This window comes from Macadamia integrifolia, chromosome 8, assembly GCF_013358625.1.
Source record: "Macadamia integrifolia cultivar HAES 741 chromosome 8, SCU_Mint_v3, whole genome shotgun sequence".
In the NCBI taxonomy this organism is placed as follows: Eukaryota; Viridiplantae; Streptophyta; class Magnoliopsida; order Proteales; family Proteaceae; genus Macadamia; species Macadamia integrifolia.
Genome location: NC_056564.1, coordinates 27,208,842 through 27,232,082, shown reverse-complemented (window position 1 = coordinate 27,232,082; position 23,241 = coordinate 27,208,842). Strand labels below are relative to the sequence as shown.

The window sequence follows — 23,241 nt, the reverse complement described above, 5'->3', positions numbered from 1 at the left end:
CTAAGTTGCCACTCAGGAATGTGCAATAACCAGATGTAAATCTCCTATCAGAAATAGATCCAGCTCAATCAGCATCGGAATAGCTTTCAATCCTCAAGTGATTGTTCCTGGCATACAAAAGTCCTTTTCCTGGAGAGGACTCCGAGTATCTGAGGATATGATACACAGCATCCAAGTGCCCACCTTTGGGTGCATGCATAAACTGGCTCATAACTCCTATTGCATAAGAAATGTTTAGGCGAGTCAGAGACAGATAAATCAGCTTCCCCACTAGCCTCTTGTATTTCCCTGCATCAACAAGGGAAGAGCCACAATCCTCTCCTAGCTTATGATTCTGCTCAATAGGAGAACTTGCTGGTTTACATCCCAGCATTCCTGTTTCCTTCAATAGATCTAGAACAAATTTTCTCTGGCATACATTGATTCCCTTCTTAGATCTTGATACTTCAATACCTAAGGAATATTTCAAGTGTCCTAGATCCTAAATCTTAAACTGTTTAGCTAAATAAGCTTTCAGCCTAGTTATCTCCTCATCATCATCTCTAGTCACCACAATATCATCAATATACACAATCAGTGTTGTGATGGTGCCATTACCTCTCCGGGTAAATAATGTGTGATCTGCTTGACTCTGGGAGTATCCATTTTTTAGAATGGCCTATCTGAACCTCTCAAACCAAGCCTTTGGTGACTGCTTCAAACCATAAAGTGCCTTCTTTAGGAGACACCTTCCCATCGGCTCTCGGAAACTTAAAGCCAGGAGGGGGCTGCATATACACTTCCTCCTCTAAATCTCCATGGAGGAAAACATTCTTCACATCTAACTGATATAGGGGCCAATCTCTGTTTGCTGCCACAGATAAAAGAACTCTTATGCAGTTATGTTTGGCCACAGGAGCAAAGGTCTCCTAATAATTAATTCCATAGACTTGACTGTACCCTTTGGCCACTAATCTTGCCTTGTACCTCTCAATAGCACCATTTGATCGGTACTTGATCGTATAGACCCATCTGCATCCAACTGATATTCTCCCCCTGGGAGGTCAACGAATTTCTAGGTACAGTTCTTCTCAAGAGCAATCATTTCCTCTGACATGGCTTGTTTCCACTTAGGATCTAACATGGCCTCAGTAACAGTTTTGGGAATGGAAACAGAAGAAAGAGCAACTGTAAAAGCAACACCTGTAGGAGAGAGAGCATCATAGGAAACAAACTGGGCTATAGGATTAGTACAAGCTCTCTTACCCTTACGAACAGCAATAGGAAGTTCCTCCAATTGAGGGGAGGAGATGTTACCTGACTAAGGAAGAGGAAGCTCAAGATGTGGATTCAAAGAGGACTTTTGGCAGGTCTTCTTTGTCCTTCTTGTGGACACAATAATAGGTGCCTTCTCTATATAAGGTTTATCCACAATAACAACATCATCCACCTCTTTATGTTTACCAATATCAAAGGAAAAATGAGTAAGAGGCAATGGGGTAAGAAATGGAATGGCATCAGTAGCAGCCTTTTCACCTTCATTTCCATTCTCTCCCTAAAGAGGATTCTAATGAGGTGCAAAGTAAGGAACAGACTAAAGAAAGGTGACATCTTTGGAAAGAAATCGCCTGCGAGAAGAAGGGTGATAACACTTGTTGCCTTTGGTGGTGGAAGAATACCCAAGGAAGCATAGTTGTCAAGGCGTCGCCTAGGCGACGCCTAGGCGTCCAGGCGGTTTGCCTGGGGCCTAGGCGACAGCCGCCTTGTTGCACTGCATGTTGCCTTCTATTTCGGCACTTATTTATGCCAAATATCATTTACTTAAGATATTATTCATAAATAAGCAAATACCCCCTATTTGAATCCAATAAAAATAGTTTAAAAATCAAATTCCAAAAGGATAAAAAGTCAACCCCCCAGTCCAAGAACAAAAACTGGATTTTGGTTATATGGACGATTTTCAACTTTTAAATGCTAGGGTTTTTCTCAATTATGAAAATTTTATAAATTCTATCATGTTAAAACATTGCTAAAAACCAAAAGTCCGGTAAAAAAATATTTTGTTTTGATATTCATAAAATTATTTTCATTCAGGCGATTTTAACAGTATTCGCGCACTTAAAAATAAGTTTGACTAAAGCATTACTTTGTCATTGCAACTCAGATTTAAGTAATCTTAGACTTGTTAGAAAGCTGGTTTTATATTATAACTAATACAAAAAGTCTCATGTAAAAATAAAATCATTTGACCAGTCAAACTTATTATAGAATTAGAGCATTTTTCTAAATGTTGATTTTTTATAACTTAATATGACTTAATGTTAATTTTTTATGATTTGATGTGGCTAAATGTTGATTTTTAATGACTTGATGTGGCTTAATCTTTATTTTTTATGATACAAGGTATATATAACTTACTAAATAATGTTAGAAAATTGAAAAAATAAAAAATAACACTTGTTCGCCTAGTTCGCCTTAAGGCGGGCGCCTTCTCGCCTAAGCGCTTAGACAACCCTCCGCCGCCTTGGTTCGCCTTGGCGCCGTGACAACTATGCAAGGAAGAGACATTTTAGAGCATTGAGATCAAGTTTGGTTGGGAGGATTTGTTAATATGCACATAAAAAACACAACCAAACACCTTAGGAGGAAGAGGGAAAACAGAATACTGATAAGAGTGCAATTGGGTTTTCAGACCTAATAATTTTGGTAGGCATGCGATTAATGAGGAAAGCCGCAACAAGAATGGCTTCAGACCAAAAAGTTTTAGGAACATGCATACCAAATAAAAGACTTCTAATAATGATTTTTCCTCTCAGCTGCCCCATTTTGTTGGGGTGTATCAACACAAGCAAGTTGATGGATAATACCATTGTCAGTAAAAAAGTCTTATAAACCACCATAAATATACTCCCCCCCTTTATCAGACCGGAAAATTTTGATCCTGGTTTCAAACTCGCATGGACCATTTGATAGAAGTTTTTAAAGGCATCATAAACATCACCCTTATGCTTCATAAGAATGGTCCAAGTACAATGAGAAAAATCATCCACAAAAGAAACAAAATAGCATTGGCCAAACAAGGAGGTAGTGGGACAAGGTCCCCAAACATCAGTATACACAATATGAAAGTGAACAATAGATCTATTACCATGATAGGGATAAGATGAACGACAATGTTTAACAAAAGTACATGATTCACAATGAAATGCATGAGTAGAAGAAAAAGATGTAAACAAATGAGGTAACTGTTTCCTCATAACAACAAAAGATGGATGTCCCAAACGTTGATGCCATAGCATCACAGAGTCTATAGATCTAGTATTATTATGGTCACATGCATAGGATTGGGGCATAGGAAAAAAAGATAACTGTGGCTCAAGACGGTATACGCCCACTGCCAATAATCCTCTTCGTCCCCAAATCCTGAAAAGACAATGAAAAGGAAAAAATGTGATACAACAATTCAGAGTTTTAGTTAAAGTGCTCACAGACAACAGGTTCAAGGTAAGGTTAGGGACATGAAGAACAAAAGAAAGTGAAATGGAAGAGGTAATGGGAATACTGCCTTTACCAGAGATAGAGGAGAAAGTATCATCAGCTACTTGGACCTTATCCTTACCAGAGCAAATGGAGTAGCAGTCAATGAGTCATAGTAATGGGACGTACTAGTCATGTGGTCAGTGGCACTAGAGTTGATGACCCACGACGGAGCTGTGGAAGGTGCAGAGGTGGTGACATGCATAGCAGAAGCTGAGGTAGCCTGTGAAGTAGACGGGCTATCAAGCTGAGATATGAACCGGCGAAGCACTGTAATATCATCCCTAGAGAAGGAGCTGGTATCTGCCTGTGAGAAGCCTCTTGTACCAGTCTCTTATCACAGTAGCATGGGTTGTAGCCCCTCCTCTGCGGCCACCACGTGTGCCAGAAGATCCACCACGTGTACTAGGACGACCATAAAGAACCCAACACCTATCTCGAGTATATTTAGGTTTTCCACAATGATCACACTGTCGTCTATCCCTGTCATCTCCACGGGAAGTCCCTTGACCTCGGCCGCCTCCATGCCATTCTTTGTGAGAAGTGGAGGAAAGAGCAGAGCGCTCAAGTGAAGGTGTAGAATCCATGGCACCTCTCCTTGTTTCCTCACTCAAGAGGTAGCTACGCATCATCAAGTGTAAGTAGGGGTGACCGGCCCAAAATCTGTATCCGGATCTACTCACATTTTGAATTCAGCCCACCTAGAAGAATCAGAACATGCTCTTTTTCAAGAGATCTATAGACCTTGGCTTCATCATCAGGATTGGTTAAATGAAGATCTCGGTAATGACTATATTTCTCCCAGAGTCCTATAACAGTGTTATAGTAGTCAGAAATGGACTTAGTCCTCTGCTTCATGGAGAGTGCCTGCTGAAGCTGGTAGACCTTCACAAAGTCACCTACCCTGTCATTAGTCCTGGAGACACTATCCCAAATATCCTTGGCAGTTTCCTTCTGTATAAATCTCCTACCTATCTCAGGTTTTATGCAAAAAAGTAGCCAAGTCATGACAGTGGAGTTTGCAGTTTCCCATTTCTGATACACGGGGTCTACGACAGCGGGAGCCTTGATAGCCACAGTAATATATCCTGGCTTCCCTCTACTCCGTAGGGATAACTTCACAGAATGTGACCAATCTAAGTAGTTGGTACTATCCAACTTCATAAGAGAAATCTGGATGTTAGGATTGTCAAAGACAATCGAATTGGGGTTAGTACTACTCGACCCACCCGATGTATCTTCCAAAGGTTCTGTGAGATCAGACATAATGTAAGGATGCCCCTAAACAACACTCCGAGGGGAAATCCAAAGTAAGGGGGAACACCAGCCTAAAAAAAGATCTTCTCGGAACATAAAAAAACAAAAGGCAAGCTAGTAAACCATAGAGACTTGAGGCAAAGCCAATAAAAAGCCACTTCAACTATGGAGCTTCATCGAACAACCACATACAAGCATCATTAGAGAGAGAACATCTAGCAAACACAATCAAAACACAATCTACAATCCATTTCAGACTATAAAACCTTAAAAAACAGAACCAGGCGATACCTGGCAGCAAATGGAGATTGGAGTAGTACTCCAACAGCACACAAAATCAGGGAGCGAGGCTTGGGGTGTCAAATATAGACCCCTGGGTGATTCCTTTGAGCTATCCCACTTTCCCAACCCAACATGGATGAGAGAGAAAAAAGAAATCAAAACTGGCAGGGGCGTTGCTGCTGTGGTGAGTTTTTGCTCTCTTTGTGAGCTTCAATCTGTGTTTGTAGCCTTCAAATCTCCCTCTAAGTGTCTTCAACTTGTTTTCACAACTCCATTAGGCTTTCTTGTATACCTTTTTTACATAGAATAGCTTCTAATGGACCCCTCTTTCTTCTAGGGTTCCAAGAGAGACTTAAAGAATAAAACAAGGAAAGATTAGTCGACTCTCAAACCTTTGTACAGCTCTGATTCCAAGTTAGAAATAAGTAGTACCAAGGTTAGAGATGAGGGAAGAAGAAGATGGAAGAGAAGAAGGAAGAAGGAGAGAAGATGAGAGAAAGAGAGGATACGATGGGAGCAAAATAGTGAATGAGCAATAGCTCATCTCATCATATTAGATTCAAATATCAGTTTAGGGAATCACATATTCCTCCCTTAGGGGGGTGAAAGAGAAATAAGGAAAATAAGGGAAATTACATATAACAACAACTTAACTCAAAAAACATTCTTAATGTACCCTTAATACATATATTCTAACACTACCTCCTCAGGAGTTCCTCCCTCGACCGTTATGGAGCAACTTGGTGACGTGCCCACCTCAGGTGAAGTTGTTCCTCCTGTGAAGACTACTCTCCCACCTCTCCCTTAAAACCAAGGTTCAAAATTTCGTTTCGTTTCGTTTCAGTATTTCGATGTGTATTTTTTTTTTCGGTTGACTGTTTCGGTGGTCAAAAGGCCATATTTTGACCTGAAACTTGGTGGGTAGCTTATTTTAAATTTAATAAACATGTTTAGAACATAAAAATGCAAAAATATTAGAATATGATATAGTTTTAAAGTTGCACCTTTGTTTGGCAGCAACCGTCGAACTGTTCTAGAAATTTTACCAACATATATTTATGTACTATTAAAAAAAATGGTTTTGGAGAAAGAACTTTACCTTTCCTAAGCGTTGAATGTGTAAATCTTCTTATAGGAGTACAATGGAAGTCAAAATTTGATGATGTGGCTAATTAGAGGCTTGTTGGAGTTTTTCCTTCAAAATATATAAATGGAACCGAAACCACCGAGACAGGCGAGACAAAGTCGAAATTTTAGCGAGATACCAAAATTTCACCAAAATTTCGACTGTCTCAATGAAATGTTGTATTTATAAGGCATGGAATGTATCGTTTCGGCGAGATACTAAAATTTCTACCGCAATATGGTACACATTGATTCGTGCCTTATTTCATTTCGACAAAAAGAAAAAAAAAAACACCAAAATACTGAAATTTCGGTGAATTTCGGTGAGATTTCGACCTATGCTTAACACTAGATTACTATAAATTATGCTTTTCTTTTGTGTTTCGTGTAAGATATTTCTCTACAGGAGTGGAGATGGTATGGATATGGTGGGAGTTCCAGACATATTCGGGGGGGGTGGAGGAATTCACATAAAGGAGGGGTCCAGAGGCTAAGGGTGGAGATTCTGGGATGGAATGTCGAGAGGTATCACGAGGAAGAGAAGGCCTCCCAGTAGGGAGGGCAGCCATTAGGGTGGAGCTCAGGCGGAGCATTTCCGAGTCTTCCTCGCCACTATTTTTTATTTGGCACTTTTTGGAACATACTTCATAGCTTCCTTGCCCATTCTTGGCCAATTAAATCCATGTCAAAGAACTTTGTGTGCCAATGCTCGGCCTCTAAGGGGTGGACCACATATTCTTTCATGTACTTCCTTTAATGCATACTGAGCGACCTGATAGTTCAAACACTGGAGTAGCGGACCAACAAATGAACTTTGTGTGCCAATGCTCGGCCTCCGAGGTGCTGACTACATATTCCTTCATGTATTTCCTTCAACGCATACTGAGCAACCTGAGAGTTCAAACTCTAGAGGAGCGGACCAACAAACGACCTTCTGCACAAGGTGCCATCTTCTATTACAATGAAACTGGTTGCTTGAATTTTGACTCTCCGTGCTTCTGCTTGCTTTTCAGGTAGTACTCCTTCCTTCAAGTACCTCAAGATTGGACTCAAACGTTTGTGAGTTCCCTACTTTCTTCAAATACTCCGCCATTCAATGCTCTTTAGCTTCATACTGTCCCAAAATCTGATGTACCACCAATTAGGAGTCATTGCGTATACAAAGTTTGCTTACTTCCAACGATCTTGCAAGTCTCATTCCAGTTAGGAGTGCTTAATACTCTACCTCGTTGTTGGAAGCTCAAAAGGAGAATCACAAGGCACATTGTATTTGAAAACCTTCCGGGCTTGTTAGCATTAAACCAGCTCTGCTTCTAGCTGAGTTAGATGAACCATCTACGAATAAGATCCAAATTCTTTGTTTCAATTGTTTGTGGTCGTCCTCTTTTCCTTTGATCTCCTCTCGCATGGTACATTCCACTACGAAGTCTGCCAAGGCTTCGCCTTAATAGTTGTCTTTAGTGGAAGGTCATGTCAAACTCTCCTAGCTCCACTGCCCAACAAATCATCCTGCGTGAAGTATTTGGACTTTGGAAGATTTTTCTTAAAGGCTGGTCGGTCAGGTTGTCATTCCATGCGCATAATCATCCTGCCTGAAGTACTTGGACTTTGGAAGATTTTTCTTAAAGGCTGGTCGGTTAAGTTGTCATTCCATGCGCATAGGCAGTTTTCTCCACTTTAGTGTATCGTAACTCCGCATCCATGGCATGTGAATCCTCTCTAGAAGTTTGCAAGTGGCCATGGATCAAAGCCTCATCTTTACCATTCCCAATTGCAAAGCTATAAAGCTTACCCACTTAGCTTTTGCTGATGACTTGATGATATTCTCCAAAGCTGAGCCCTCCTCTCTTCAAAGTATCATGAATTGCTTAATTCATTTTGCTGCCATGTTGGGTTTTTATATCAATCCAGCCAAATCTCTCATATTCTTAGCTGGGATCTCAAACTTAGCCAAAGCTTCCCTACTTCACCAAACTGGTTTCACTTTGGGCTACCTTATGGTGAAGTACCTGGGGCTCCTTCTCATTCCGGTCAGATTATCCGCCCATCATTGCACTCCTATGCTTGATCTCATAAGGAAGAGGCTCTAACTTTGGAAATGGAAACTTCTATCCTTTGTTGGCCGCCTTGAGCTTACCAGATCTGTGCTCCAACCCTCCTACATCTATTGGTATAGTATATATGGGCTTCCAGAATCCATCATTGCCAAGCTTGAGTCCATGTTTGTAGCTATTCTGTGGAAAGGAAGTGAGTGCTCCAGATTCCTTTGTCCCATCAGTTGGGCTAGAGTCTGTCTCCCAAAATCTAAAGGAGGTCTAGGATTAAGAAGAATCAAGGACGTCAACCTTGCAGGTATTATCAAGCTTGCTTGGAGAGTTATCTCAAAACAGAAGAGTATATGGGTTGGTTGGGAGTTTTCAAACCTCCTCAGAAAAGACTCTTTTTGGACAGTGAAAACCCTGTAGATGCTTCTTGGGTTTGGAGGAAGATCTTGGATACCCGCCTCTTTATCTCCTAATCTATCTCCATCAAAATCGGAGATGGAGCTTCCACTCTTCTTTGGCTCAATCCCTAGTACCCCAGTGGAATCCTCTATCACTCCATTTCTGCTAAAAACATCTACAGTTCTGGTTTACCCAAGTATGCTTTTATGGAAAATATTATCTCTTTAGGAAGCTGGTCTCCCCCAAGTCACTTTAGAGCCCAGGTTGCTGACATTTGGAACTCCCTTCCTCCCATCCAAGCATCCCAAAGACAAAGAAAGGACTCTATTATTTGGTTGTCGGCTGCTTCAAAGCTCTTCTCCTCCTGATCTGCTTGGGATTTTGTTAGAACCCACAGTCCTGTCACCCCCTGGCATAGACTCATATGGTTCCCGCACCACATTCCCCGCCAGAGCTTTACGGTCTAGAGAGTTTTCAATAACGCCTAGCCCACGAAACCATTCCTTATCCATAGAGGTATCCTTGTAGACCCTATGTGTATCCCACGTGGAAATGAGCCGGAAGATATTGATCACCTCTTCTTCACTTGTCCTATCTCCAACTCCATATGGAAATGTGTTCTCTCCAAATGCTAGCCATCTAACAGAAGAATTCTTCCTCACCAAAGGGAGTGGATTTGGATGGATATGACTTTTTAGGGAAAATCAATGTGACATTGTGGGAAAGCTCGCCTTTTGCGCCACCATTAACCAGATTTGGATGGAAAGAAACCATAGGAAATGGACCTCCAATTCTTGCTCTTTGGATAAGATTTGGGGCTCCATCTCCTTTGATGTCAAGGCAAAAGTCTCTCAGATCTCTACCACATATATCCCTTCCCCTATAAATTGTCATATTGTAAACTCCTGGGAGCTGCCCAGCTCCACCATCAGGAGGGGCCCTCATCTTTGAGCTTTGTTTACTCTTCTCCTCCCCCCTTTACTTGGGGTTGTTTTTTCTCCCTTGGTGATGAATTATTTATTCACCTAAAAAAAACTCTGCATCCATGAGAACCGTTCTCACATAGTAGATCGGCCTTTGCTGTCTATCCTCCTCTTCAAACAAAATGGCACTTACTACCACTTACCAAGGATGAAGGGAGTCTTTGTTTGAGAAAAACAAGAGATGTTAACATCTTTCGTATTCATAACCTGGTCTGGTAGCTTGGTGCCAAGAAGAAAAGTATTGGGGTTGATTGGGTCTCTTCTAGCTTCTCCAAAATGACTCAATTTGGACTACCATCCTTCAGATGGTTCTTGAGTATGGAGAAAGATCTTGAAATTCAGGTACCTTTCCTGTGGGGTTTAAAATCCTTTATTGACAGTAGAGATAATGCTCGTCTTTGGTTGGACCACTGATGCCCCCTTGGGATCCTCGTCCACTTATTTGGTGATAGATCCAGATATAGGTGTATAGCTTTGGCTATGACAGGCTATCCATGGTCTTGGATATCCTTCACATCAGCGGTTAGACCCCTTCTTCTGTTTCGAAAGGGTTGCTCACCAAATGTTTGCCTTAGAGGAGAAGAATCTCACCCTCTGATAAAGATTGGAATTGGCTGGATATGACCTTGTTGGTAAATTTAGTTGTGATCGAGTGGTAAGCTAGCCTTTGGAGTTTATATTTACTACGTCTGGATGGACTGTAATCTCTAGAGATGGACTTCTAATTCCAGAACCTTCCAGCGGATTTGGGGGACCATTTCCTTTAACATTAAAAGCAAGTTGTCTGTGATCTCCTCCCGGAAAGGTTGTCAAGGTGTCATCCAGGCATCAATGCGTTTTAAAAAAACAAGGGTTTTTTGTGGAGTTTATAGATCCTTCTTTAGTAATGAGTGGCGGTATTTTTTTGGATGAATAAAAAAATTCAATACCAGGAAAGAAAGAAGAATATACAAGGACCCAAAAAGGGGGGGATTACAACTAGCCAACAAAAGAGGGACAAACTGTAGTAGGGGGAGAATTAGAAGCCAAAAACCAATAAAGGAGAACAAATCATCATAGGGGAAGCGGGCCAAGATGGAGGTGGGGAGACCCTAGGACACAACAATAAGCTTGTTCCTTAGGGACTTCGTAATACTACGGTGATGGAGAGAAGCAAGTTTGGAGCTAACATCAGAATAAATGACCATCCGAATCTTATCATACCATCGAGAATTGGACGTTCATCTACAAAGATTACTCTCCATCTAGATATGGTTGATGGTGGCACAAAAGGCGGCAAGCTTACCAGTCATGTCACAAATGGAGTAACTACCAAAAGTCATATCAACCCAAATCCGTTCTCTGGAAGGGGCGGGATGCTTCTTTTAGAAGGCCAATAGCTACAGAGGACCCTCTTCTAGATGGTGGAGGAAAAGGGGCAGGAAAGAAAAAGATGCTCTACATCTTTGGTGCCATTCCAACAAAGACAAAAAGAGAGGGGGCTTGAATGTGCCGGTGGATGAGGAAAGATTGCGTGGGGAGGAAGTTAGAAATGGCTCTCCAGGTAGCATAGTTTTCAAGGAGTCGCCTTATTTTTTATCCCTCTCCAATGCCTTGAGTCCCCTAGATGCCGTGACAACTATGGGGCGACAAGACTCCTTCATTTTCTGAGTTTGATGAAGACTGTAGTAAGGAGAATTGATTGTGACCAGCAGTAGGCTGGCGATGAACCAATGGACCATTGGAAGGATACCTAGAGGTCTAAAAGACATCGCGAGTCAAACTAGGGGCCGGCATGAAGCTCTAACTCCTCTGGCAGCAATTTCTAAGGTTTTTTTCTTCCTAGACTAGGGATTTGAGTGAGATTTCTTGGAGCAATGTTAGTAGATTTCTCAGTCCTAGATGGATCTTCAATGGATGTTGTAAGCTTGGGGAGGAGAGCTTGGTGTGATAGCAAAACACTTTGCAAATAATGCACTAAGGAGAGAGCCATTCATAGATCATAGACTGGTTGAAGGAGAAGCCTTCTTCATCCAAGATAGAAACAAATGATGGGGGAGAATCTTCAGCAGAGATTTCCACACAAATTCTCGCAAAGCGAGACGGTCCATCAATTTGGTATTGATGGATCGATGATTAGAGTAGAGGGGGTTCTCAGTAACAAAGCCAATACTGAGCCCATATCGGATTGGAGTGAAGATCAATATGGTTCAATTCGCACCAATAATGGAGAGGGAGGTTTGGAGGGCAACCTATATCGGAATGGAGTGAAGATCGACTTTGCTAAGGGTGGAGTACTGATCCCATTGATGGAGGAAGACATGCTTCTTCCCAACTTGGCAGGGACCTCCTTCAAGAGCAGTGAGCTTATCGGCTTCATTTGAGAATTTGAATATGAATATTCCATTGTCGAGCAAGTGTACATCAAACCTTTGACTCTCAATTGTTTGGTAAGTGAAGTCTTGACAATGTGCGAAGGAGGCCTACTTCCAAGGAAGTGGCTGATCAGACAATTTCTCCATTTGGAGATTTCAGGCTCAAGCTGCCGCGAGGGGCAAAAACCTACCTTTTTCTCATCAACAACAGAGCGGGGGGGGGGGGGTGTTGAAGTACAGGAGGAGGCCATCTCTGGAGGGAATAGAATGGGGGCAGGCTGGGAGGAGAGGGTTGGGGCTTCCAGCAGTGGGGGCTGCAGGAGGGGTGGCAAATATGGGATGGGGGTCAAGTTAACTACTGGTTCATGATGTCAGACTGGTCATTCGGTGGTTGGTTCTTCTAGTGGTTGTATTTTATTTAGGATGACTGGTAGTTTCTTTTTATATGGCCGACCCCATTTAGTTGGGGTAAGGCTTAGTTGATGTTGGTAGTTTCTTTTTATACACCAGGTGTGTGCACTTTCTATTTGTACATATTATATTCTGCTATTCAATAAACTTTTTCCATTGCCTATTAAAAAAAAAAAATAGGAGTTAATTTTCTACGCAAATTTAGCCTCGACTTATGGAAGGGGAAATTAGGAACATATTGAAAAGCTAATGAGCTTATGGTGATGGCAGACTTGTTTTGAAGCGGAACAATGTTGAGATGAGCGCAAATGTAATTGGATTGATGGTGGAGAGCAATGGGGTTACGATTTTAGAACCCTTTGACACCTCTATAAATTTTTCCAATGCCTTTGGGAAAACCAATATACACTTAGCTGTTTCAGATATATTTATGAATTTCTCCTTCAGCATCTTGAGGCTGTTCTTAGCAGTTGAGGAGGATATTTTGGCATTTCTGAGAATGGCATCAAAGAAAGTGACAGTGCCCTGCTCTCAATTCAACAAAGTTGGGACAATTGAAAGTATGCTAATGATATATACCAAATTCTTATTTTCTGTTATGTGGAAGCAAAAAAGAATATTTTAATACTTGTTGCAGCTTACTTTTTGATTGTTTTTCTCATCTTGCAGATCCCTATAGTAAGCAAATATATACCTTCTGGAGACCATGTGCACCACCTGGTTTTGCAGTTCTTGGGGACTACTTGACGCCAATGTGAGCAAAGCATTTTAACAATATTTCTTTCTGTATTCAGTGGTATTCTGAAACTCATGAAAATATAATGACTCTATTACTCCATTTTACAGGGACAAGCCACCCACCAAAGGAGTTATTGCTGTAAATATCAACTTTGTGAGAGTGAAAAGACCTGTATCTTTCACACTAATTTGGCTAATGTCAGCATCAGGAGGCAGTCCTGATTCTCAAGGTTCACAAAAATACTTCCAGAGCTCTGATGATGGTGGACAAGAGTCACAAGACACTGGCTGTTCTATTTGGTTCCCTTTAGCACCACAAGGTTATGTTGCACTGGGCTGTGTGGTTTCTACAGGAAGAAAGCAACCACCACCATCTTCTGTTATGTGCATCTCAGCTTCTTTAGTTTCTCCTTGTGCCCTGAGGGATTGCATTACTGTGTGTTCTTCTGAGGCGTATGTGTGGATTTCTAGTCTCCAACTCTCCATTTTCTACTTCCAACTCCAGTTATATAATTCTATTAATGTTTGCCTAATAGGAAATATTAGTAAAACCAGGATAATGGAGGGCGGTATTATGAGAAGTTTATCATTGATATCAAGGATGCAAGTGGTTGGGCATACACTTGATGCCTCTCGCATTAAAAGTTTAATATGTATTATCGAATCCAATTGGATGATTTTAGCCACCACTCTTTGTATATCCACCTGCCAAATACATTCTGATCTCATAACTATGATCATCCAACTAATTGGATTTGTGAGATACATATTTTGGGACCCACATGCATGTCACATGCATTTCCAGGCCAGAATAGTAGATAATCTTTACACAATAACTGATAGGTGTTTAGTTGTCTCATTTCATCAACCTTAGTGTCAATTTCTTTTGCAGATACAGATCAAGTTTAGCATTCTGGAGAGTGGATAACTCTTTAGGATCTTTTTTGCCAGATGATTCTATTTCTAATAGTTTGACAGTAAGAGCATATGAGTTGCGTCATATGATTTTTGGGTATTTAAGAGGCTCTCCCGAAGAATATAGGAGTTCAAACATCCAAGATACTCATCCGGGTCATGATCATAGTCTCCAGCCAGAAAGATCTAGTATTGTGAGCTCTGAGCATCGGTTTGAAGCCATAGTCAGTTTTAGATTGATATGGTGGAATCAGGGTTCAAGTTCCAGGAAGGAACTATCCATTTGGCGACCAGTTGTACCGCAAGGGATGGTATTCTTTGGAGATATCGCTGTCCAGGGGTATGTGATATGAAACTGTAGCTTTTGTTCAGTTTTCATTGTTGTACTTCACGATTCAGATTGACTAACTGTAGTTTTTGTTGTTATTATTGTTGTACTTCAAACTTCAGATTGATTTTCTGAATTGGTATCTGTAATATAGGTATGAGCCTCCGAACACAGCGATTGTTCTCCATGATTCTGGGGATCTTTTTAAAGCTCCTACAGACTTTCAACTAGTTGGACAGATCAAGAAACAGAGGGGAATTGAAAATATTTCGTTCTGGTTTCCTCAGGCCCCTCCAGATTTCGTTTCCTTAGGATGTATTGCCTGTAAGGGGACACCTGAGCAAAATGACTTCAGCTCATTAAGATGCATACGCAGTGATATGGTCACTATTGATGACTTCCCAGAAGAAAGTATATGGGATACATCTGATGTCAGGATCACAACAGAACCATTTAGTATATGGACAGTTGGTAATGCAGTGGGTACATTTCTAGTCCTTAGTGGTTTCAGAAAGCCACCCAGAAGATTTGCTTTGAAGCTCGCAGATCCAACTATTTCCAATGGTTCAGATGATACTGTGATTGTTTCAGAAATTGGGACATTCTCTGCAGCACTTTTTGATGATTATGGGGGTTTGGTGAGTACTCTGAACCATATTCTGTTATGGATAAGTTGAGTTTATCAGCCACTAGCACAGTCCTGATGGGTGCTCTATATATTTTATATGGGAAAAGGCTCTCTGAGCCCAAGGCATACACTACTCACATGTATTATTACATTAATTTATTTATTTATTATTATTTTTTTTTTATAATGAGATAAATAATGATTAAAAAGTAAATATGAGAGGGTGTAGAGTACCCTGCTTGCTCAGAGAACCTGCTCCCATTTTATAGTATGCTCATTCGAACAAGTTGCTATTTCATATTGACTTAGAAGAGCTTTTAGTCGATGGAAACCAGATTGTGGATATCCATCCTATTCTTCACATTTGGTGATCCCCATTGGCATATGGAAATTACAGTTTATGATAGAGCAAAATTTTTCTGATGTAAATCACATTTTAGTAGACAATCTATTTTAATATTTCCCTGGCTATCCTTCTGAAATTTTGCAGATGGTTCCATTGTTTAATGTCTCCTTAAGTGGTATTGGATTTACTCTACATGGAAGATCAGACTACTTAAAATCAACTATAAATCTCTCACTGGCTGCTAGATCATATAATGATAAGTATGACTCTTGGGAGCCTCTTGTTGAACCATTGGATGGATTCATAAGGTGAACTCTTTTCTAATGTATTCAATCGATTATTTGTAGTTAAATAAACACAGAAATGCATCCTGTCCTATTTTGATTTGATCCATTTATTGGATTTCTGTGGAAGAATTGTGTGAAAATGTCTCATATTTCATGCTCTTCTTGTTGCTCTAGTCAAATTATTTTTTTTTTTCTAAATTTGTTCGTTAAAATTATAGATAATGCAGGCCATAGATATGTAAGAGAGCCAAATTTGAATCTACATTGGCAACCCAAAAAATAGACATAAATTGAGAACAAAGCAAGTAATACAGAAGGGGAACCTTTTTCTTCTAGGTTAATAGATAGCCATTGAATTTCATATAGTAACACAAGGCCTTCAAGGCAAGATGCTATGAAATGCTGAACACTTGACAATGTGGACATAGATACTAGATACATAGAAACTCTGAAAAACTAACTAAACTTGTGAGCAAGGTTCGAGATCTCGTTTTGTTTCGATATTTCGGTGAGATTTCGGCCGAAACTGTGTATTTTTTTTTTCCAGTGGTAAAACGGTGGTATTTTGACCTGAAACTTGGGGGGATAGCCTATTTTAAGGTTAATAAACATTGCTAAGAACATAAAAATGCAAAAATATTAGAACATGATATTGTTTGAGAGTTGTACCTTTGTTTGGCAGCAACCGTCGAATTGTACTAAAAATTGTACCTACTTCATTGCTAGAACAATTTGTAATATGATAGTAAAACAAATAAATAATGCATTTAAGCCATGATCAAACATACATCAACATTAATTAGCTAATATTTAGAGTATTAGAGTCGTATACTATGCGACTCCCTCATCCACAAGTCCTAACTAAAGTTGAACACTAAACATGTAACTTACACAACAGTATAAGTCTCCAACAGTAATCATAATGACTATGTAGTATCTACTATCTACTGGAAAGAATTATGACAGCCTAGCAAGATTCCATGCTCAGTATGAAAGAATCGATGTGCATTTTCCTCTGACTGCACCACAAATGCATGCTACATCATAGTCTTAGAGAATAATAGAACGTAGTCCTCCACAGCAACCAAAAAGATTGAGTCATCTACATACTGAAGGTAACCTATCCGAGGATACGTATCACCACCATGGTATGAAGAAGAACCCCCCATTGAGTTACTATCAACTAATGGATCTAGCAATGTGTACGGGTTGGCTGGGTATGAGAATAAAGTGTCCACAAAGCCACTACCATGTGACTAGGTATGGGAGCCATAGTCAGTACTACTACTAGGAATGGATGAACCAGATGTATGCCCCATTCCAGTGAATCGACCATAAGGTCCATGATAGTGCGACCAAGTGCTCCCTCCAGTAAATGATGGGACATGCCATTGCCCACTCCCTCTACTCTCACTATCCAGATGATTATCCCCTCCACTCAATCCCATTCCACCAATAGAAGTAGATAGACTATCAATGTCCATACAATCTCGTTGCCCTTCACCGAATCGGCGACGAGGCCCTCTACTGTAACCTGAACTCCTCCCTCCATCTGATGGACGTGCACCATGATCAAAATCTTGTGTGGCATACTCAATCTGACTCTCCCCAGTGAATCGCATTGGCTCCGACTGTGGATCGGCCTGCACATACTACTCCCGAACTCCTTCAAATCTATCACCACCACCTCCCCCATCACCACCATCACCATCATCGTCGTCACCATCACCTTCATCACCATCATCACCCTCTAATTTCGACTCTGTCTCGGCTATCTCGGTGATTTCAGTTCAAGGAGCCTATTTTGAAGGAAAAACACTCATTCCATCCTCTAATTAGCCACATCATCACAACCTTTGACTTCCATTAGACTCCTACAAGAAGATCTATACATTCAAAGCTTAAGGAAGGTAAAGTTCTTTCTCTGAAACCATTTTTTTTTTAAACATTACATAAATACTTGTTGGATGCTTGTAGATTTTTTATATGTTAGACATTAGAGGCTGATCTTTGACCTCACGGAGTTGAAATTTTTTTTTTTTGGCACATAAATATTTTTTATTTTTCTAGTTTAAAAATTCATTTTTCATTAACATAAATTATTACTTTTTATGCTAAATATTGCTTTGATGGTCATCAACTATATATATGTTAGTCACCAATGGCTGTTCTACGACTCCATCGGAGTGAAAATTTTAGCCTGTAATTATTTATTTTAATTTTTAAAAAATATGAAAAATAGATTAATAATTGAAAAATAATTTTAAAAATAGTGAAAATTTTCTGTTTTGATTTTAAAAATAAAAGAAAAATAGAAGATTAATATTAGAGTGTTTTGGAGCGTAGTATATGCTTGTTATGTTATAACATCTTTGATATTGTTGTATTATGTCATTAAAATATTTTCTAAAATTGATTAAAAAATAATTTTATCTAGGAATAAAATATAAGCAGCTACCATATACTTGTAAGTTAATAATGACATTCTTTTTTCTATACATCAGCATTAGGGTGACATAAAATGACTAAAGGAGGCGATGAGGAAGACGGGAGAAGAGGGAGAGGAGGTAAGAGACATAATAGTAGTCGTGATAGTGAAGAGATTGCATGAAAACATAGAGAGCCGATTGATGGCGATAAGAGGCATACAAAATGAACTACTATCATAAAAGGTTTATGGGTGGTGGGGCCACAAGACTTAAGCAACATCTGGTTGAAAATTCCTCAAATGTGGCTAAATGCAGAGAAGCGCCTAATCATATTACCAAGGCCATAGCTGAGACATGAAAGGGGGAATAAAAGAAAAGCGGCAAAGGAGAAGATTAGGATAGAGTTTGAGGAGGCACTACATGCTCCCGTACATCGATATAATGATGATAGTGATGATGACAGTGATGACCGGTGTATGTGCTTGATGACATAGAAACTGAGCAAGAGGCTAGGCAATAGCGGCAGGTGCAAGCATTAAGCCGATAGAGTCTTCATGAGGAGACGGAAAGGCATAGACATGGAGGAGCTAGTCCATCTACAGCTGGAGGTAGTGGATCTTCACAGATCCCTTTGCCCTTCAGGAGATCACTGAGTACAAGGGCAGCCCCACCTCCACCATCATCTCCAGTGGTTCCACCTCGTGTGAACCCCGTGCTACAACAGGATGTCCTTGCTTACAGGAAAAAGGGTAGTAAGCAGCGTAACATAAAGGAGATGTGGGGAGACATGAAGGTTTATGTTGGGGAGGCAGTGTCTAAGTGGATGTTATTTCATAGCATCCCAGCAAATGCCACCATAGGTCCCTATTACCAGCCAATGCTTGATGCTATGGTTGAGGCGGGTCCAGGGATAAAGGGGCCGACTGCATATGAGATGATGAATGTCTGTTTCCCTAAGGAGAAGGTTGACTTGAAACATAGTTTTTAAGGCGCTGCTAAGGCGTCGCCTTACCAGCGCCTTGGCGCTGATGCGGTCTAGAGATGGTAAGGCAGTGCTCCACCTTACGTGTAGTGGTGCCTTATGGTTTTTTTTTTTTTAAACACATTTTAAAATTACTTGATGAAGATTCTAAATATAGATTTTTTATTAGTAGGTGTATGATTTTGTTAACACTTGAGATGTATGGGATCAGCTTTACTCCACCAAAAATAACCAAAACAAACAATATAAAAACACAATTCACAAACAGGGTTTGGATTTTGTCAAGGGTTTTAAGAAAGGGCTTTGAGAAGGAATCAAGGAACAAGGAAGAACCACTGATCTAGGCAACCATTTTGCTCCGGCAGCAGTGAGTTTGCTCCGGTAGCGGTGAGCTTCATTCTTCTTTGACAGGAGTAGAAATATAGTGGATGACCTTAGGGCTTAGGCACTCATCTTGGCATCATAGAGGTAAGTATAATAAATACTTGTATTTTTTATGTCTTCTTGTCTTTATATTTATAATTTTGTTTCATAATTATGTATTTATATTATATGTTAAATGGTATGATGATTGATGATTGATGAAGATGAACTTAGTTTATTCACTTTATTGATTTGTTTTCTTGATGAATATCTTACATTGGTATGAATATGAACTTTTAATATTTATTTAACATATGAGTAATAGGATTCAATTAGGATTTGAGCCAAATAGATTGGTTTTATAAAAAAATTACACATGAATGCTTTAGTCAATAAGGCGACGCTTTATGCCTGCCTTATCGCTAAGGCGCTCTGAAAGACCCTCAAACGCCTGTCGCCTTACCGCCTTAAAAACTATGACTTGAAAGCATATATTGATGAGTTAAAAGTTATGTGGAAGAGCTATGGGGTAACCATAATGTGTGATGGATAGGGCCCACGAAAAAGTCCAATTTTATGGTTTATTGTGGTGGTAGAACCATTTTCTTGAAGTCTATTGATGCATCCAAGGAAAGAAATGATGCAAAATATATTTACAAGCTTTTGAAGGATGTTATGGAAGAAGTTGGGATACAAAATGTTGTTCAAATTGTGACTGACAATGGAAGCAACTACAAGGCCGGAATTAAAATGATGAACAACCCTAGATTTCAACTCTTTTGGACTCCTTGTGCAGCACACTACATTATCCTAATGTTGAAGGACATGGGGAAATTTAAAATTGTGCAGACTGTGGTTGAAAGGGCTAGGCAAGTGAGCACATTTGTCTATAATCATGGGTTTTCATTGAACCTATTGTGGGAGAAGTGTGGGGGTGACTTGGTCAGGCCCGGTCTCACAAGATTTACTACCAACTATATTGCACTCCAGAGTTTTGAATCTAAGAAAGTTGGTCTTCAATCCATGTTCGCATCTTAGGAGTGGTTTGGTTGGAGGGAAGCAGGATCAGCTAGTGGTAGGGAGGCACAAGCAACCATTTCATCAGAGGAGTTTTGGACACAATTGGGTAAAGTGGTTAAAATCTTGGCACCAATTGTTGGCGTGTTGAAGTTGGTGGATTCTGCTTTCAAACCCACCTTGCCAAGCCTGTGGGCTGCTATTGCAATGATGAAGGAAAATGTCTATGCTACCAACCCACGTGGAAGTAGGAAATTTGTGGAAATAATAGAAGACCTGCATAAGGCTTGTAAGCAAAGCTGAAGATATTCTTTTATATAATATAAAAATGCATTAATGTTCACATTGAAAATAATATGTTTCGTTACATTTCAGCATACTATTTAAACCCTAGGTATCAGTACAGCAAGAGACTTGTATTGGATTTGGATCTTCTAGAAGCAGTGAAGCAGGTGGTTGTTAAGTTACAATCAAACCTCGATCTACAAGCCAAAGCCCATACTGAGGTTAGTTTTATACTACTATTACTATTATACTATAGGAATCTAAATTTCAGTAGAATGGTTGTTGACTAGGGTCCTATTTATAAATTTGTTATAGACGAAAGAATTCAGGGATGGATTAGGCAGCTTCGGGGCTCCTGCCGCATATGCGGGTCATACGAATACTGATCCTAGTATGAAATCCAAATTTTAGTATGTTACTTATACAAGTGTTAAGTGTTTTGGAATATAAATAATCTTGTACACTTGTTGTAACTTATAATGCAGCTGAATAGTGGGTGTTGTATGGGGGTTCGTCTCCGGAATTGAGGAATATTGCCATCAAAGTACTCTCCCAGACATGTTCTGCATCTGGTTGTGAGAAATTGGAGCACATTTTCACTCATCCATTCGAAGTGGTGGAATCGATTGGGTTTACAACGTCTGAATTACTTGGTGTATGTGCATTATAATATGAGACTGAGGATGCAGCACATACGCGTGCGTCAGGATAATGATAGGGGCCAGATCGAGCTGGCTGATATTTTCTAGATTGGCTCAGATGATAAGGATCCTCTAGTGAACTGGGTGAGGGATAGAGGCAAGCCATTGATGGATTAGCCGGGAGGTAGGTCGGACCCATATCTAGTGCGAGGGATGGCGGTCAATGTTGATGATTACATGGCTATAGATGGAAGGATACATTCACAGACCCCTCGACCATTTGAGCCTACACCTAGTAGGGAGGATGATGATGATGGCGAAGAGGATTGGTCCATTTCATCGGGTGGTCATACCCACACCCAGACTCAGACACAGCCACATACACAGACACATGGTGATGGTGATGATGGTGATGGTGATGGAGATGGAGGAGGTGATAAACAGGGTGATGATGGTGGTGACGGTGATGGTGATGGTGATGGTGATGGTGATGGTGATGGTGATGGTGATGGTGATGATGATGATGATGATGATGGTAATGGTAATAATGGATTTGAAGGAGTTCGAGAGTAGTATGAGCAGGCCGATCCACAGCCGGAGTCGGTGCGATTCACAGGGGAGAGTCAGTTTGAGTATGCCACACAAGATTCTGATATGGTGCACGTCCATCAGGTGGAGGGAGGAGTTCAGGTTACAGTAAAGGGCCTCGTCGCCAATTGGTGAAGGGCAATGAGATTGTATAAACATTGATAGTCAATCTACTTCTATTGGTGGAATGAGTTAGAGTGGAGGGGATAGTCATCCAGACATGGAGAGTAGAGGGAGTGGGCAATGGCATGTCCCATCATTTATTGGAGGGAGCACCTGGTTGCACTATCATGGACCTTATGGTTAATTCATTGGGATGGGGCATACATCTGGTTCATTCATTCCTAGTAGTAGTACTGACTATGGCTCTCAGACCCAGTCACATGGTAGTGGCTTTGTGGACACTTTATTCTTATACCCAGCCAACCCATACACGTTGCCGGATCCATCAGTTGACAGTAACTTAATGGCGGGTTCTTCTTCTTCATACTATGGTGGTGATACGTATCCTCGGATAGGTTACCTTCAGTATGTAGATGACTCAGTCTTTTTGGCAACTGTGGAGGACTACGTTCGATTATTCTCTCAGATTATGACGTGGCATGCATTTGTGGTGCAATTAGAGGAAAATGCATGTCAATTCTTTCATACTGAGCGTGGAATCCAGCCAGGCCTTTATAGTTCTTTCCAGTAGATAGTAGATACTACGTAGTCATTATGATTACTGTTGTACACTCGTACTGTTATGTAAGTTACATGCTCAGTGTTTGACTTTAGTTGGGACTTATTGATTATTACTCTAAATATTAGCTAATTAATGTTGATGTATGTTTGATCATGGCTTAAATGCATTTTTTATTTGTTTTACTATCATATTGCATCTTGTTCTAGCAGTGAAGTAGGTACAATTTTCAGAACAGTTCGACGGTGTTGCCAAAGGTACAACTCTAAACAATATCATGTTCTAATATTTTTGCATTTTTATGTTTTTAGCATGTTTATTAACCTTAAAATAGGGTATCCCCCAAGTTTCAGGTCAAAATACCACTGTTTGACCACCGAAAAAAAAAAAAAAAAAAGAAGAAGAAGAAGAAGAAGAAAAGAAAAGAAAAAACAAATCAAAATTTCGGTATTTCAGTGGTTATGAACCCACCGAAATGAAACGAGATCTTGAACCTTGCCCATTGTTAGCCAAAAAAAGAAAAAATGAATATACCCCCGGAGACAAACGATTTCACCTATAGAGTCATTTTTTGGGCTTTGCATACTAAGAAAGAAAGATTAAGGAAGATCTATCAGCCTCCCGTCTTCTCAAATAAAGC

The 23,241-nt window shown here is 40.2% G+C and overlaps 1 protein-coding gene across 1 annotated transcript in view; it reads left to right on the top strand.

The window, feature by feature from the left end:
- Positions 1-23,241, top strand: part of LOC122086853 — a 191,273-nt gene that overhangs the window by 111,704 nt on the left and 56,328 nt on the right. The window contains 6 exon segments of the mRNA XM_042655792.1: positions 12,643-12,932; positions 13,042-13,126; positions 13,219-13,563; positions 14,003-14,365; positions 14,508-14,991; positions 15,472-15,635. Of these exon segments, the coding sequence (XP_042511726.1) occupies positions 12,643-12,932; positions 13,042-13,126; positions 13,219-13,563; positions 14,003-14,365; positions 14,508-14,991; positions 15,472-15,635 (1,731 nt within the window).